At 50.8% G+C, this 17,496-nt stretch overlaps 1 protein-coding gene across 1 annotated transcript; it reads right to left on the reverse strand.

The window, feature by feature from the left end:
* Window positions 1-292: 292 nt before the first annotated feature.
* ORAI1 (ORAI calcium release-activated calcium modulator 1) lies at window positions 293-16,849 on the reverse strand. Its single transcript, XM_043557522.1, has 2 exons — window positions 16,318-16,849; window positions 293-3,770 (listed from the first exon to the last, which is right to left on the reverse strand). Exons 1-2 carry the CDS (start codon window positions 16,615-16,617, stop codon window positions 3,165-3,167), a joined length of 906 nt encoding a protein of 301 aa, XP_043413457.1. The 5' UTR covers window positions 16,618-16,849; the 3' UTR covers window positions 293-3,164.
* Window positions 16,850-17,496: the final 647 nt, after the last annotated feature.

A 17,496-nucleotide genomic window follows, 5' to 3' on the forward strand; every position in this document is an offset into this window, starting at 1 on the left:
AGGGTGGCCTGACCCTCGGTATGGTTCTCACACCAGGAAGCTGAGCCTGGCCCACTTGGGACACAGAACATTCACTCGGTGCCAGGCCCTGTGCTGATATGTGTCTCCTCCCATGACCCCTCAACAACCTATGAGGTGTCCTGCTATTATTAGTACCTTCTCAGAGAAGGAAACAGGTTCAGGGATGTTCACCAGTCACAAAGCTAGAAAGGAACTGTACTTAGATCTGTCTGCTCTGAAGGCACAGAACAGTGGCAGAGCATATATAAGGCCAGCTTTTTTTTTTTTTTTCCCACCAGAAAAAGTAGGGTGTGTTCTAGTTTATGTATAAAAATCTCTCTAGATAGGAACACAATAAATACACTGGCAACAATGGATGTCTCTGGAGAGAACTGGGAACCAGGGAGGAAGGGCAATTTTTCACTGTTGTATTTGGAACTTGTGAATGTATTATGTATCCAAAATATAAATAAAACTGAAATTAAAGACTGTTCTTTAACTACCAGTGTTTTCCTGAGTTGCCTGGAGCACCTGGGGTGCTTGTTAAAAATACAGATTCTAGATCTACACAGACCAACCTGAATTGGAACCTCTAGGGGAAAAGCTTGGAAAGCTACATTTCACAAGCCAATCTGGTGATTTTTTGACTTAGGAAAGAAAATAAACCTAAGGGGCGCCTGGCTGGCTCAGTCGCTGGAGTGTGTGAGTCTTGATCTCGGGGTTGTGGGTTTCAGCCCCACATTGGGTGTGGAGATTACTTAAACATAAAACTGAAAGAGAGAAAGAAAACAAAGAGGGGAGGGGAAAGGCGAGGAGGGAAGGGAAGACCTAAGACTGGAGTCGTAGCCCAGAAGTTAGTGCAGCCAGCTCCCAAGTCTTTGCAGAAGCAAAGAGGTGGGCAGGTGACAGGGCTGCATGGAAGATGGCCAGGTCTTCTCTGGGGAGCAACGGAGAGCTTCACACAGGCGCCCCTGCTCCCCACTACTCAGTCCCAGTCAGAAGGCCGTCCAAGGACAGGGGAGAGTAGGTCCTGGTGCTGAGATGCAGGAGAGAGGCAAGAAGCTGCAATAGGAAAAAGGAGCACCCCTGCCCCACCCCGCCCACAAAACTGCTCTTATTGCATCTGTTTGCACAGAAGGACAAGAACCTGAAGCCACGCTTTGCCCCAACGAACTCCGACTTCACTCAGAGGACTTTGTTTTTATAAAATCCCATATTGTATTGTGTTTCTGGGACCCACAGAGGTCTCAAACTCAAAGGCCCATGGTGGGGAGCCAGGCAAGTAACATAAACAAGGCTGGCCTGGTGTGAGACAAGGAGAGGTGGGGTCTGTGGCAAACACATCTCCTGGGGAAGAAGGCGGCTGCAACTCAGTTCCTTCTCACTGATGCTCTGCAAGAAGGTGGGACCAGTCCTCCTGCTGCTGCTGGAATCCACATATATGATTTTTAAGCCAGAATCCACATATATGATTTTTGTGAGAGGCTGGGCTCTGAGCCAGACTTTCTAGGTTCGAATTCTAGCCAATTACACTTAACCTCTTTGGGCATCAACTTTTGTCATCTGCAAAATGGAGATCAACATTCCTGCCAAAACATCCTGATTGTAATAACGGGAAAACGTCGGGAAGCCAGGCTGAGGTGGCATTCTACAAAACCACAGGCCCAGACTCCAAAAATGTCGATGTCATAAAGGACAAGAAAAGGCTGTTCCAAATTTAAAAGCAACTAAAGAGACGTGACAGCTCAGTGCAACACCCGGGTAAAATCACTGCTAGAAAGGACGTGATGAGGACACATGGAGAAGTCAACATACATGTCGTTATTAAACAGTACTGTGTCAATATCAAATTTCCTGAATTTGATCACTGAATTGAGGTTATGTAGGAGAAATGTCCTTGGTTTTAGGAGGAAGTATCTAAGCATGAAGGGTGGTATCTGCAACCAATGCACATGGCTCAGGGGAGAAACACACAGTTCACCCCCATCATTCAGTTTCAGCATCTGGGCACCTGCCTCCTTGCTGAGGTCAAACGGCACTGTTCTGTCTTCTTGTTTCAGCTTTCCTAAACGAGTGTTTTCATGTCGTCTATTTAGTGCCACGTTGTTCACATTCGGTGCTTTTCGTTGGCGATTTTGCTACTAATACACTGTTAAGAATTTTTTAATTTTTATTTTAAGTAGGCTTTGTGCCAATGTGGGGCTTGAACTCACAACCCCAAGATCAAGAGCTGCACGCTCCACCAATGGAGGCAGCCAGGTGCCCCGGTGATTTTGCTATTTAAAAAGAAGGCAGTAGGGTGCCTGGCTGGCTCCATCAGTGAAGCACGCAATTCTTGATCTCGGGGTTGTGAATTCGAGCCCCATGTTGGGTGTAGAGATTGTTTAAAAATAAAAATCTTTAAACAAACAACCCACAAACACATAAAACAAGGTTAATCTATTGAACGGCTGACAAAATATTGTGACCAGAGCCTCATAGGAACCACAGGAGCAATGGTTCAATACTAATTCAGTGTTCATGATGACTTTGTAGAACACAACTGCTATGAGTGACAAGAATTGACTGTATATGTATTTCAGTTGCTATTCTCGCAACTTTTTTGTAGGTTTTTAAATTTTCAAAATAAAACGTTAACAAAATTTCTCACTTAGAGGCTCACCTGATTGGGGTGCCAGAATTCATACCAGGCAGTCCAGACCCAACAAAGACAGACACAAGAGGTGTCCCTTATGAGTATATTTATGTGTATACAGACACACACACACACACACACACACACACACACACACACGACACTGAATGGGGAGGGGGATCAAGACAGAAAAAACAAGAAGCATCCAAGTGGCACTGGCACAGGGGAGGAGGAGGGACAAAGGGAGCATTTGTCCCCACTGTGGCTCCCACCGGCGGCCTCCTAACAGGAGGTAAACCCAAAGCTGGAAGAACAGGAAGTGCTTATTCTCCTAGAGGAAAGTTTCAAAGTGCAGTCATTTCTCTTAAAAAAAAAAAAAAAAAATGAAGAAGAAGCCTCTTCCCTCCACTCTCTGCCCCCCTGAAAAAAGCCCAATCCCTGGAGCTGGCTGTCCTTAAGGCTGGGGCAGGACGAGGTCATGGGGAGCGGCGTAAGGCCAAAGATCTGAAGTGCCCAGGCCCAGAAGGGCTTATGCATAGTGGCTGCCGGGCGTCAGGGGGTGATCCCCTCTGTGGTCCAGCTGGTCCTGCAAGCGGGCGAACTCGGCCAGCTCGTTGAGCTCCTGGAACTGTCGGTCCGTCTTATGGCTGACCAATGAGCGGTAGAAGTGGACGGCAAAGACGATGAAGACCAGGCCAAAAGGGACCATGATGGTGGTGGAGGCGATGGCGGCGGCTTGGCCCGGAGTGATGCCACCAGTGCTGCTGACGTTGGCGACTGCATCGCTGGCCGGGGGCTTGCTGGTGGGCCGCAGCTGCCCGGGCTGCTTCTTGAGAGGCAAGAACTTGACCCAGCACAGCAGCACCACTTCAGCCAGGAAGAGCAGCGTGCCGATGACCGTGGAAAAGGCCCAGGCCAGCTCGATGTGGCGGTGCATGCGCTCATGGGGTGACTCCTTGACCGAGTTGAGGTTATGCACGTTGCTCACCGCCTCGATGTTGGGCAGGATGCAGGTGCTGATCATAAGTGCAAACAGGTGCACGGCCACCAGCACCGTGGTGCATGCACTAAAGGCGATGAGCAGCCCGGGAGGGTAGTCATGGTCGGCATCTAGCTGTACCTCCACCATCGCCACCTAGGGGCAGGGGAGAGGCAGGCTGAGTGCCAGGATTGTCATGGCCCACAGAACCACACTCAAATCCTGGCTCCCCTCCCATCGAGCTCTCGGACCCTGGGCAAATCAACCTGGCCTCTCCAAGCCTCAGTTTCCTGATCTATATAACGGGGGTAAGAGCACCCCCTCACTTAGGGTTGAGAAAGTACTAGTGAAGATAGCAGGTTTGGAGCCCAGGCTGCCTGGATGTGAATCTCAGTTCTGCTATTCACGGGCCACATGTCCTTGGGAAAGCCACTGAGCCTCAACTTCTTTATTTGTGAAACAAGAGATATCACAGTAGTTCACAGGATTATTTTAACAATGAAGTCAGAGGGGTGCCTGGGTGGCTCAGTCGGTTGAGCATCCGGCTTTGGCTCAGGTCATGATCTCACGGTTTGTGAGTTCAAGCCCCGTGTCGGGCTCTGCGCTGACAGCTCAAAGCCTGGAGCCTGTTTCAGATTTTGTGTCTCCCTCTCTCTCTGCTCCTCCCCTGCTCATGCTCTCTCTCTCAAAAATAAATAAACATTAAAAAAAAATTAAAAAAAAAATGAAATCAGAGTCCCTGGTACATGGTAAACATCTCCCAAATAGTATCCACTGCTCCTACCAACCAGCCAGGTATTAAAAGCCAAACCACAAACGGTTAAGATGGTAAGTTTGAGGGGTGCCTGCCTGGGTGGCTCAGTTAAGCGTCTGACTTTGGCTCAGGTCATGATCTCGTGGTTTGTGAGTTCAAGCCCTGCATCTGGCTCTCTGCTGTCAGCGCAGAGCGCTTTGGATTCTGTGATTCCAGAGCTCTCTGCCCCTCCCCCGCTCATGCTCTGCTTCTCAAAAAATAAACAAACTTAAAAAAAAAAGATGGTATGTTTGATGTATATTTTACTATGATACAGTTTGCATTAAAAAAAAAAAAAAAAAAAAAAGCAAGCACAACCACCAAACCACCAGCGGCCCTCTCTGTTGGCCTAACATATGTTCCCAAGCACAGGCTTCTCCTTTACTCCCCGCTCCAGGGAGAAGGAGAGGGGTGGGGTAGAGAGATGAAGGCCCTCCCAGACCAGGCCCAGCCCTTTCTAAGGACACAGTGCACCAACCAACGAGGAACGTGAAGCTTCCTCAAAGAGACTGAGCCAGGCGCTGTTGCAGTGTGATTGGCAAGCCCTGGAGCCATCTCCTGCCCTCGCCCCAGCTCTGGGCCCCATAGCTGACGCACTAGCTGCTCCCCAGTTCCTGGAGACCTGTGGACCCAGGGTCACCAGGGGCACGTTCTGGGCCTGCCACCTGCTGCTTCTCACTTGGGCCTTGCAAATCACCCCCATGTGAAGATGCCAGCTCATCAGATCTGGACCAGGAACAGCGAGCAGTGGGCACACTGCCAGGGTCTGCCTGCCAGGCTGGAGGGACTGGGGCAGCAAACGCCAATGGCAATACCATTAAGGATAGTGAGTGGCCTTTCATAAAATGTTTGCTATGTGGGTACCAGGCTCAGAGAGGGGAGGTCCAATGCTGAAATGTATCCACTAGCCCCATACCAGGTGACCCTGACCCCTCCTTACCCCGGAGGTGGGGGGTGGGGCTCTTTCTTTCCCCACTAGCTCTCCTGCCTGTTTGCCTGGCCCTGCTTGCTTTCATTTCTCATCTCTCTCTCTCCCCTTCCTTTGACCAGGAAAGGCAGTGTGGGGCATTGGTCAGGATCACAGGCTCTAGAGCCAGGCTGCCTGGCTTTGAACCCTGTCTCCTCTGCCCTTTATTCAGCTGTGATTCTAGCAAGCTCCTTCAACTTTCTGGGCCTCAGTTTCCTTATCTGTAAAATGGGAATAATAGTACATGACTCAGAGCATTGTTGTGAGGACCGAGTTAATCCCATGTAAAATACTTAGTGCCTGGCAGAAAGTAAACACTCAATAAAAGTGAGCTTTATTATCATTTTTTCAGTTTAGAAACCTTCATCCCCAAACCCACTATCTCTATATGGAATTGTCTGGGGTTTCTACTCTCCACTGGAAGGGTATACCTGGACTGAAAGAACACCAAGGCCAAAGTGGGGGGCCTGAGTCTGGCTCCAGAACCACCTTCCTTATTTGACCTTGGTCAAAACCTTCCCCTCTTGTCTGTAAAAGGAGGGAACATGGCGAGATTAAGGTCACAGGCTAAAGCTAATTTGGGGTCTGACACCTTGAGAATCTGATGAAAATAATGGATATCCTCCTTCGAACATCCAGGCATATATATTCACAGGGCTTTTCAGACAATTTCAACGAGATTCACAGACTTGCCCCAGTTGATGACTGTATGAACTGTTCAGCCCAGGAGTTTACAAAATGTTTCAAACTCATATAAATCTGGGGCAGTGCCATCAGGATTTCAACTGTTTTTTAAGATCACTGGTGGCCTAATGCCAATCCTGAGAATTCTTAGTACACACGGGTGAGGGCAGGCCATCAGGGCACAGTGAGTTAAGGGACACAGTTAAGGGACACATCCCAGGGACCCCTGTTCTCAGCCACCAAGCCTGCCCACGCTGGAAGGGCAGGGGGACACCCTCCAGCAATGCATGCCTTCTGCCACCACCTCCCCACCCCCAGCACTTCCTCTTCCTGTTTTTGGCCTGTTGCCCCGGAAGCTGAAACTGGAGAAGGGACAAGCAGGAGAGCCCGCTGGCTGCTTGGCTGCCTCAGGTCCACTGGCTATTTATTCACTCACTGGAAATATCCAGACCCATGAGGTACATCAGGCTGAACTGAATGCTGGGGTATATTCCAGGGGGACATATACAGGTAACAAATCTGTTCCCTTACCTGGTGTCTCCCCTTCTATGTAGCCATTAAGGATGAATTGGCTTCTCCACTTACAAAGCTGGTGACCTTGGACAAGTATTTCAACCTCTCTGTGTCACATCAATAAAACAGGGGCCCACTTCTTATGGTTGTTATGACCATTTAATGAGCTAATGAATATAAAGCCCTTGGAACAGGAGCTGGCATACAGTAAGCTTAACGAAGTATCAACGATTATGAGCAACATCATTATTCTTTTACAAATGAGGAAAAATGGGCTCAGAGAGGCGAGGTCAGACTGCTTCTAAGTGGGAGCTCTGAACTCAGATCCATGTGGCTTTAAAGCCCATGTGCAAAGTGAATAATAGAAACTCTTTCTCACCTGGGTGCCCCTACAGACTGAATGCTTCTGTTCCCTCTAAATTCTCACCTTGAAACCCTAATCCCCAGTGTAATAGTAGTAGGAGGTGGGGCCTTTGGGAGATGATTAGGTCAGGAGGGTGGAGCCCTCGCAACAGGTTAGTGTCCCTACAAAAGAGAGCCCGGGGGCACCTGGGTGGCTCAGTGGGTTAAGCATCCACTCTTGATTTCGGGTCAGGTCATGATCTCACTGTTGCTGAGATGGAGCCCTGCGGAGCCTGCCTGGGATTCTCTCTCCCTCTCTCTCTGCCCCTCCCCTGCTTGTGCTCTCTCTCTCAAAATAAATACATAAATTAAAAAAAAAGGGGGGGGGTGTATGTGTTTATGCATGGAACCTGCTTAGGATTCCCTCTCTCTCTCTCTGTCGTTCTCCCCCGATCACACTCTCTAAAAGAAAAAGAACAAAAAGAGTGAGAGAGCCCAGAGAGCCACTTGCCACTCCAGCCATGGGAGGGCAGAGTGAGTAGACAGGAGCTTTGAATCAGGAAGCCAGCCCCTCCACAGATTCCGAATCTGCTGACACCTTGATCTTGGATGTCCAGTCTCCAGAACTTTGAGGAAATAAATGTCTGTTGTTTATAAGCCACCCAGTTTGTTATTCTGGTACAGCGGCCCAGATGGACTAAGACAGTTGCTGAGGAGACTAAATAAGGTCTTGACACGTGAGCATTTACCACAGGGCCAGGCTACCGGAGGTGCACAATAAATTTTAGTTAAAAAGAAAAACATGGGGCTTGAAGCAGAAGAGAAATAGCCCAGGGGTGCCTGGTTGGCTCCGTGGGTAGAGTATGCGGCTCTTGATCTTGGGGTCATGAGTTCGAGCCTCATGTTGTGTGTTGAGATTGCTTAAATAAACTTTAACAGAGAGAGAGAGAGAGAGAGAGAGAGAGAGAGAGAGAGAGAGAGAGAGAGAGAGAGAGAGATAGAGAGAAAGAAATAGTCCCTGGACACCCTCAGCTGATCCCATGAGAGAACTGATCCCATGAGCCAAGGTTCTACCCCCTGGGGTGGGTGAGAGGGTCAGATCCCCACTCTGGGCCTCATCTGCCCAAGTTCCAAACCTGGGGCATAAGGGGAAAGTGTGCCCCAAACCACACGGTGCCAGATGGCTACCTCAGCAGGACAGAGACCACGCTTTCCACACCATTTGTCATACTCACAGGATCCAGGACCAGAAATCACAGCTGTTGGAACGGACCTGACCTGGGGACACCAGAACTGGCCAGCTCTCCCAGAGGTCTTGAGCTGGGGAGAGGCTGGCAGCAAAGCCTGAAACGCTGGGCACTTTGAGGAAGAGGAAAAGCCCTGCTCCCAAGCTCTGGAAGAAACCCCATTACCCTCACCAGCCCCTACAATTCCTGGGGCTTTGACCATGCAGGCTGGCTGTATGTACTGTTCCCACACTAGGGGCAGAGTTCAGTGCCATGGGGCTGCGGAAAGAATAATGTGGACTGAGAAGGAACGGATGGCACGCGTCTTGGATCCTGATGAAAACCATTCACAGGAATACAAGCCACTGTTTTTTCCAGAACGCTTCCCTCTTGGGAAATCTCCCCACAGATAGCAAGAGTAAAGTCAAGGGGGCCTCGCGGAATCTGGCAGGCGACTCCCAGGGCCCCAGCTCAGTCCCAGAGAGATCAGATCAGATCAGATTGCAAGCAACTTCACAAGGTAAATATAGCCAGAGTGCTGGGCCTGTTAACCCAAAATAAACAGCTCCCAGCCAGCCAAGGGCCTGCTTGAACCTGGCCACATGGGGCCTAAAGGAATAGGAAGGACGAGAGACTGACAGCCCCACCTCACACTGGTCCGTGGATCCCGCACGGTGAACACTGGGATGCCAATTTTCAAGTATGAGACAAGAAGATGACCATAGGACTCTACAAAGGGTGGGGCCTGGCTGGCTTTGCCAGGCATGTGCCCGCTACGCCCGAATGCCAACCATCATTCCTTGCCCCTGCTGGGCTCCATGGAGACCCCTGCCACCTGGTGACTCGAAGTCCAGGCCCTTCTGAGACAGTCCTCCCATGCCTGGCCCGACCCCAGCACCCACAGTTGGGAGAGCCAACTGTCCTTTTCTAAGCCGAAGCTTCACTGTTCACTCCTTAAGGAGGGTGGGTGGCTGGGCCTGGAACAGGAGGGCCACCAAGCATAGCCACCCAGGTCATCCAGAGTTGTCTGAGCCTGCCGCACTACCTCAAATGCAAACCATTTATTAAGAAAGAATTGAGGCCTTGTCTAGTGGTTTATAAACTCTTTTGACCACTTCAGTCCAGTACTCCAAATGTTTCCATAAAGAGAAACACATTTGTAACAGAAACAAAAGTTTCCCCAAACAATACTTCTTTTTTTTTTTTTTTATAATTTTTTTTTTAACGTTTATTCATCTTTGAGAGACAGAGAGAGACAGAGCATGAGTGGGGAAGGGGCAGAGAGAGAGGGAGACACAGAATCCGAAGCAGGCTCTGGGCTCTGAGCTGTCAGCACAGAGCCCAGCGTGGAGCTCGAACTCATGAACTGTGAGATCATGACCTGAGCCGAAGTCGGACGCTCAACCGACTGAGCCACCCAGGTGCCCCACAATACTTCTTCTTAAAGGAAGGTAATATAGCCTATCCTTACAACACCCAATGCATGCTATTTCATTCCATTCTTATTTCATTTGAAAACAACAACAACAACAACAAAACAAAACAAAAAACAAAAACCTGGTGGTGATTCACTAAATATAGGTCATAAGCTAAATTTGTTGAACTTGCTGGTTGGGGGAAGGACAGGCCTAGGCTCTTTCTTTCTTTCTTTCTTTTTTAAATTAAAAAAATATATATTTATTTGGGGGGAGGGGCAGAGGGAGAGAGAGACACAGAATCCAAAGCAGGCTCCAGGCTCTGAGCTGTCAGCCCAGAGCCTGATGGAGGGCTTGAACTCACGAACCCTGAGATCATAACCCGAGCCAAAGTCAGAAGCTCAACCAACTGAGCCACCTAGGCACCCCTGGGCTTTCTCTTGATCTAGCTAATTCCAATTCCTTGGTTTTACCTTCCAAGTCACCCCTGTTCTGTGGCCTCTCAGGTGAGGATGAGACCATTCACCTACTTATGGGAAATATGTATTGAGAGCTTACTATGTGCCTGGAGGACCTTGTGGCTCTGAGAAAGTGCAGGAACTAGGACAGCAAAATCTCTGCCCCAGCGAGCATGGCAGGCACTGAATATTTAGGCAAAATAAGTATTTTCAGATTGTGGTAAACGTCCTTCAATCCACACTCTCCTGCTACTACGCTTACCGAACATGTCCTAAAGACGTAACTATATGACTTACTTCCTCCACTATACTCTTATTTCCTGTTTCCCCAGGATCCAGCACTGTTCCTCTTCCCTCTAGGGGCCACGGTAAAACACTGTTGAAGAAATATATCAGGGACACCTGGGTGGCTCAGTTGGTTAAGGGTCCAACTTCGGCTCAGTTCGTGATCTCGCAGTTCATGAGTTCAAGCCCCGTGTCAGGCTCTGTGCTGACAGCTCAGAGCCTGGAGCCTGCTTCGGATTCTGTGTCTCCCTCTCTCTCTGCCCCTCCCTCACTTGCACTCTGTCTCTCTCTGTCTCTCAAAAATAAATAAACATTAAAAAAAAAAAAAAAAAAGCTACCCAGAAGTCCCATTAGAGAGAAACCTGCTGGCTTTTACTTAAACTTTCTCAGCTTTACTTCTCCAAGGGACCCCACCCCAGCCCCAAACATTGATTACTATCATGCCATCTTAAGAAACCCTAGAGTTCTCTCCTTCACCAGACCTGGACCCAACAACTGGCAGAACTCAATACAAATCTCAGCTGAAAATTCCAGAAATGCAGGACAGACACCTGTGAAGTTTTACAAAAGGTTTCTCTGCAAGGCAGGGAGCACCCTCCCCTTGGGGCATTAGACAAATTTCCATTTATAAACAGCCTGGAGTGCAGAACCCCACATCTGGAAGGATTCAAAGGCCCAGCTATCAACCAGCTACAGCAGCCAGAGGGCAGTTAAGTAGACATGGCTCCAAGTCAGACCTACCAGTCCATGAATTTTACTAGCTGGGTATCTTAACTTCTATGTTTCTAAGAGCCTTAGTTTTTCTATCTATAGTAAATATCTTTTAGAGTTGGTCTGAGGAGGGGGGCCTGGGTGGCTCAGTTGGGTTAAGTGTCTGACTCTTGATTTTGGTTCTGGTCATGATCTCATGGTTCATGGCTAGGGAGTTTGAGCCCAGCACTGATAGCTAGAGATTCTCTCTCTGCCCCTCCCCCAATCGAGCTCTCTCTCTCTCTCTCTCTCTCAAAAATAAACTTAAAAAAAAAAGAGTTGATCTGAGGATAAAATAAGAATGAAAGAAAAGGGTCCAAGGTCATTCATATCTAGTGGTTAGTAAATAGTAGTAACATCATCAAGATTATTCTAGAATTCATCACACAACTCCTCTCCTCCAAAACCTTAATGCCTCCCACTGCCTACACAAGAATTCAGATTTCCGAAACAGCCAGTCAAAGCCAAGCAACACCTTACCTGACTAGATTCACCTTTCTCAACTACTCCCTACACACCCTCAACTCCAGCCACACCTGCCCCGCCACCTTTCCCTGAGACCCTAAATTTCCCATTTTGTAACTTTGCTCCCAACACTTCCTCTGATAGGAGGGTTCTTCCTGAGCTCTGACTCTATCACCTCTGGAATCACACTCTTTGGAATCAGTTCACCCCTGGGGCGCCTGGCTGGCTGGCTCAGTGGGTAGAGCGTTCAACTCTTGATGGTGGGGTTGTAAGTTCAAGCCCCACGTTGGGTATAGAGATAACTTAAAAAAAAAAAAAAAAAAAAAGAAAAAGAAATCAGTTAACCCTTACCAAAGTAGTCCCATGGGAACAAGGGTGAGCGAGATTCCTGAAAACCTGGGCCAGGTATGTTCTAAGTGCTTTGCAAGTACTAACGCAATGAACCCTCACACCAACTCTGTGAGGCAGGTACTGCCATTATCCTCATTTTACAGTAAGGAAGCGAAGGCCCCGAGACATTAAGTGACTTCCCCAGGACCTCACAGTTGTAAGCGGTAAAGCCGGGATTGAAACCCAAGTTGTCTGGCTCCAGAGTCCTTGTTCTTTCTTTGCTCTGCCGTATTCGGGCCTCGAGCTCTGTCCTCCTACCACTCCCGGTGTTTCCCCCTAGCGATGGGGCCACCCCAGAGTCACAGGGCTCTGCAGCTCACCAGCCAAGCCATCCCAGCCAAATTATCCACCTGGGACAAAGCACCTGCCCTCGCCTGCCCTCCACAGATCGTGTGAAGATCACAAGAGATGGTGCAAATACAACACTTAGCACAACGCCTGGCCTACTGCAAGAGCCCAATCAACAAAAGCAATGATTACTATTTAGTAATTAGCACTATGAGTAGTAACAGTGATTTCTTACTCGTCTCCATGCCCCCCTGAACTCTGAACAACGTATCCCAGAGGCTCAATGTCTTATGATTTCAGCCCTTCCTTCCAACTCATTTTCACAGACATTCCAAGCAACTTCTGAACCCGTTCTGGGACCCGGGAACAAAAGGGTGCTGGCGGGCAGAGAACTTGAGGAGGCAGATAATCCAAAAATAATTGATCCCAGGTTGTGGAAAGCATTTTGTTTACGGCAGCAAGCTGACCTTCCCAATTATCTTCTGCTTAGGCTAACGTTACAGCCTGCCCTCCACAGCAAACCAAGATTGCCAGTGTGCTTGCCATGGTCCCGCAAGGCACAGGGTCAGGCCGAGGGGGCTGCCTCTCACTTAGATAAACTGAGGCACAGGTGACTTGAGTCATACCCTCATCTCCAGGAGTTCCTGCAGGATGCTGATCATGTGCTATGTATCCAGGGCCCCTGGTTTAGGGAGTCCGGATGCTGAGCCCAGCAAAGGCATGTTGTTTCTAGAAACGCTGTCAGGAGTAGGATTCGTGTTTGCAGACGAGAGAGGGTCCAGCTACGGTGTGTACAATCAGATTCTGACAATTCCTCAACCTCTGGTGGGCTCAGTCAGGACTCATAACGAATCCTCATGCAAGACGAGAGCAGGATAGGTACCCGTTTTGTCCACATGAGGAAACTGGCTTCAAAGAATATAAGCCACTTATCTGAGATCCTGCAGCCTATCTCCCCAGCACATCAGGGCACCTGGCCAGGCCCTTCCGCCCACAAGGGGGGAGTCTCTCAATCCCCTCCGGGATCTTCAGAGACCCTCCCTCAATCTCACCTGCTGAGCAGGTGAGCCTGGTAGCTTTGCCAACTCTCCTACCTTTGGAGATCGGAGGTCACATCAGTGCCTCTGGTTTTCCATGTCTCTAGGAAGGAAGCCCTCTGGGGGCAGGAAGTTGGTTGTGCTGACTCACGGGCCAAGGGAGAGTAGTCCAGGAAACTTGCCACTGTTTCCATGGTGCCGGGCTGTGTGGCACCCCTTCCTCTCAGAGGCTCACTCACAAGGCTGGGTGTCTGTAGTGGGGAGTGGAGCAAGGTAGACCTGCCTGCCTCTTTGATCTGTCTGTCCAGGCCAACTCCATTTCTCCCATAGATTTACAGACTCACAACAGTTGCCGCCTTGTAACCACTTTCCCAGAACGCAGGCTGTGATGGGGCTCGCCCCTCCCTGTCAGAAGAACTTTGGGGAGTTCATCTGTGGAGCCAGGAAGCCTTCTCCACCCTGACCAGGGAAAATATAAAGATTTTTCTTTTAGGGGCGCCTGGGTGGCGCAGTCGGTTAAGCGTCCGACTTCAGCCAGGTCACGATCTCGCGGTCTGTGGGTTCGAGCCCCGCATCGGGCTCTGGGCTGATGGCTCAGAGCCTGGAGCCTGTTTCCGATTCTGTGTCTCCCTCTCTCTCTGCCCCTCACCCGTTCAGGCTCTGTCTCTCTCTGTCCCAAAAATAAATAAACGTTGAAAAAAAAAAATTAAAAAACAAAAGATTTTTCTTTTGTAGTTTTTTTTTTTTTAAGTAATCTCTACACTTAACATGGGGCTCGAACTCACAACCCCGAGATCAAGAGTGGCATGCTCTTCCAACTGAGTCAGCCAGGCACCCCCTGACCAGGGAAATACAGGTCCCCAAGATATAGTCTGGATGAGCCAAGGCCCACCCAATGCCACTGGCTGCCCTGCTTCCTGACTTCCTGCACCATACTCTTAGCAGGAGGAAGAGGAAGGTGCCATCTGATTGAGAGGCTAGCTTCTCCAGGCTTAACAGGACTCCAGAGGGCAGGAAAGTGCTACCCATTAGATCCTCAGTTCTCCCGAAGTGGGAAGGGGGCTGGGCAGTTATGAATTTATGACCCCAAGAAAAAGGGGAACAGGTATGCCACCATCTTAAATCCAGTGCACAGCTGTGAGAAGCTAATGGTGTCACGCCCTGCCCCAAACTGTAACGTTTTTATTTTGCTTAGAAGAAACTTTCCTGCTCTATTTCCCATCTCCCAGGAGTCCTGGTCGAACATGTCCCTGGCTGGACGTTGGTCAGAACTCCACATACCCACAAAAGGCAGAAGTGCCCAAGACAGTTCTGAGCCTGCAGACTCAGGTTCAAATCCTGCTCTAGTAGAGTACCGTATCGCCTTGGGAAAGTTCCGTGGCAAAACCACCTGAAAGGGTAGTTGAGGAATTAGTGTGGAAGTTTAGGGAACCTACAGGATGCCTAGTACAGGGTGAGTGATTGGTAAATGTCAGCTAGTCTTAAAGATTCTTCAGGCAAAAGGCTCAGACTTGTCTCCAAGGATCTGGGAATGACAGAACAGAATTCCATCATATGACCTAAACTAAACACTAGGGTGCCACTCCCTCACACAAACACACACATTCTCTCATCTCCTCTCAAGGGCTTCCTCGATTTAATTCTTTTTTTTTTTCTTTTTAATTTTTAAAAATGTTTATTCATTATAAACACAAACAGAGCACAAGTGGGGGAGGGGCAGAGAGAGAGGGAGACACAGAATCTGAAGCAGGTTCCAGGCTCTGAGCTGTCAGCACAGAGGGCGACAAGGGGCTGCGACTTGTGAGCGGAGCCGTGAGATATGACCTGAGCTGAAGTCGGACACCCAACCGACTGAGCCACCCACCCAGGCACCCCTAATTCTTAGTCAGAGATACTTCTAAATAGCAGCCTTCATTTACTGATTCAGAAATCAAGATCCAGAGAGAAATGTGTCTCAGGTCACCCAGGCAGTGGCAGACCTAGGGAGAGCTCTTCCCCACCGGACCACCTGGCTTTTCCATTGAGGCCCCGTGTGCTCTGGGCCTGCTCAGGGCTTCTAAAAAGTTCAGGCTCCATTGCGTCGGCCCACTTGTTTGTAGAACACAGGGAGAGTACCAGACACACTCCTAAGAAAACGCGAGGGTGCAGCTACTCCCCCCCTCAAGGCCAAGAGCTTAGCTCACTCACTGGGGAGGCGGGAGTGCTCTGGGCTAGGGACCTTGTGGGGGGGAGACCCCACTCACACAGGTTGATGTCACACAGTGATAATCACGAATTGTTCTGTTGGCCCCGCCCTGGGAGACTCCAGGCCTGAAGGCATCCTCAGGGCCACTTCTTGGTCCAACCTGCAGCCTCACCTACACCACCTCTCAGAGGCTTCTCGCTGCAGCCCAGCCTGGCATGGGAAGAGGAAACTATGCCTGACCCCCCAGATCAGCTGAAAGCCCATTCATGGGGAATATGTCCCACCGGCCTCCCCCACACCCAGTGACTCAGTGGCAAGTTTCTGAAGAGTAGACTGAGGGTGGAGAGCGGTTGTCAAAACCCCAGGCTGAGGCTCTCGGAAAATGCAGTGGGAGAAAGGTTGTCAGGAAATCCCCTCCACTAGGTGATAAAAGGGCATGGCCAAAACCTTTTGGCCTCAAGTATGAGGTCATGTGAGAGGCAGCTCGAGGGTCCCTCTCCACCTCTTGACACCTGTTCCCAAGGAGATCACACCCTTTCCGTCCTTCCTTTCCCCCTGAACATATGTGGGACTGTCTTCTTACAGATCCACTTCTAAGATACTGCTCTTTCCTCCCTACTTGCTGCATCAAACTTGCCCATTTGAAGGCACCTGAGCCCCCCAACCCTGGACAATTTCTATGACACCCAATCTCCCACACCAGGTGTCACTTGTCGTCCACTTTTCCTCACGTCCAGCACTCTGGACTTCCCACCCCCCAGCGTCCACAACACCTTTCTCCCAGATCTTTCCCGCATCCCCTGCCCTCCCGGCCCGCCCAGCTTGCTCCCTGTGGGCACCGTCGGGGCTGCGGGCGGGAGCGGCCAGGACAGGAGAGGGGGCAGGGCAGGGCGGCCCGAGCTCACCATGGCGAAGCCGGAGAGCAGAGCAGAGGTCCGGCTAGAGGCTTTGAGCTTGGCACGGCTCAAGTAAAGCTTGCGCCAGGACAGCGCCTGCATCGAGTGCTCGTTGAGGCTCATCACCTCGGAGTAACTCTGGCCGATCCAGTCCGGGTAGGTGACGGCGGCTGGCGGCGGCGACGACCCCGGGGTCTCCCCGTCCCCGCTGCGGCGGCGGCTCCGGCGGCTGCCGCTGGTGGTGCTGCCGCCGCTGAGGGGAAGCTCGGGGCTGTTGTTGTTCGGGGGCGGGGCGGGCTCCGGATGCATGGAGCACCGTGCAAAGGCGCGGGCCGGCCCGGGCGCCTGCGAAGGCAGCGGCCCCCACCCTCCGCCGCACCTCCGCCTCCGCCTGAGGCAGCCGCCGCCTGCCCCCCGCGCGGGCCGGGCCTGACCCAGACGGCCGCCAAGCAAGAGAGGCAGGTCGAGGAAGCTGCTGCAGCCCCAACTCGCAGGCCCGCCGCGCCGCTTGCAAAAGCCCGGGGCGGCCCCGACGCGAGCCTGCGCGCTAGCCGGCGTCCAAGATCCTTGGTCCGGACCCTCGGCGCGCGCCGCGATTGGCCGCTCCCTTGGGCTCATTAGCATGGCCCCGCCCATTCCTGACACCCCGCCCACGAGGAGGTGGGAGGTACCGGCGCAAGTCATGTGACTCGTGCCCTCCGACGGCACCGCCCACCGTCTCCGGCGCGGGCTACAAGCGTTTGCTCCTCTTTCTGGCAGCTTTCCAGGCCCTCAGGGCCGTGTCGAGTTCTCGCTGCCCGCGCCTCCCGTCTCAGCTGCTCCGATGGCCCCTCGCCCAGAGCTCGGACTCCTGGGTCGGGCCACCTGAGGTCACCTCTCGGCACCTCCTGAGGCCCGTTCCCCCTTGGAACTAAGTGGCTCAAGGTCTGTAGGAAAAAGCTGGCTGAGGTCTAGAGTTCATTCGGTCTTTACTTACTGAGCATCTACCAGGTGCCAACTTGTTTAGTCGCTCAGGGGTGAACAACATGGACAAAATCCCCTGCCTTCGTGGCGCTTATATTCTAGAGGGAAGACACACAAACACCAAGGAGTAAAATTATGATAGTTTAGAGGGTGATAAATGTATCCGGAAAAAAAAAAAAAAAAAAAAAAAAGGCAGGGTAAAGGGGATGAGTAGTGCCCGGGTTG

The sequence above is a fragment of the Prionailurus bengalensis genome, chromosome D3 (assembly GCF_016509475.1).
Source record: "Prionailurus bengalensis isolate Pbe53 chromosome D3, Fcat_Pben_1.1_paternal_pri, whole genome shotgun sequence".
NCBI lineage: Eukaryota > Metazoa > Chordata > Mammalia > Carnivora > Felidae > Prionailurus > Prionailurus bengalensis.

Excerpts from the sequence above, each read along its gene's own strand:
- ORAI1 (XM_043557522.1), bottom strand. The coding sequence starts at position 16,617 with ATGCATCCGGAGCCCGCCCCGCCCCCGAACAACAACAGCCCCGAGCTT. Across the intron at positions 3,771-16,317 it reads TGCTCTCCGGCTTCGCCATG|GTGGCGATGGTGGAGGTACA; the intron begins GTGAGCTCGGGC and ends CCCTGCCCCTAG.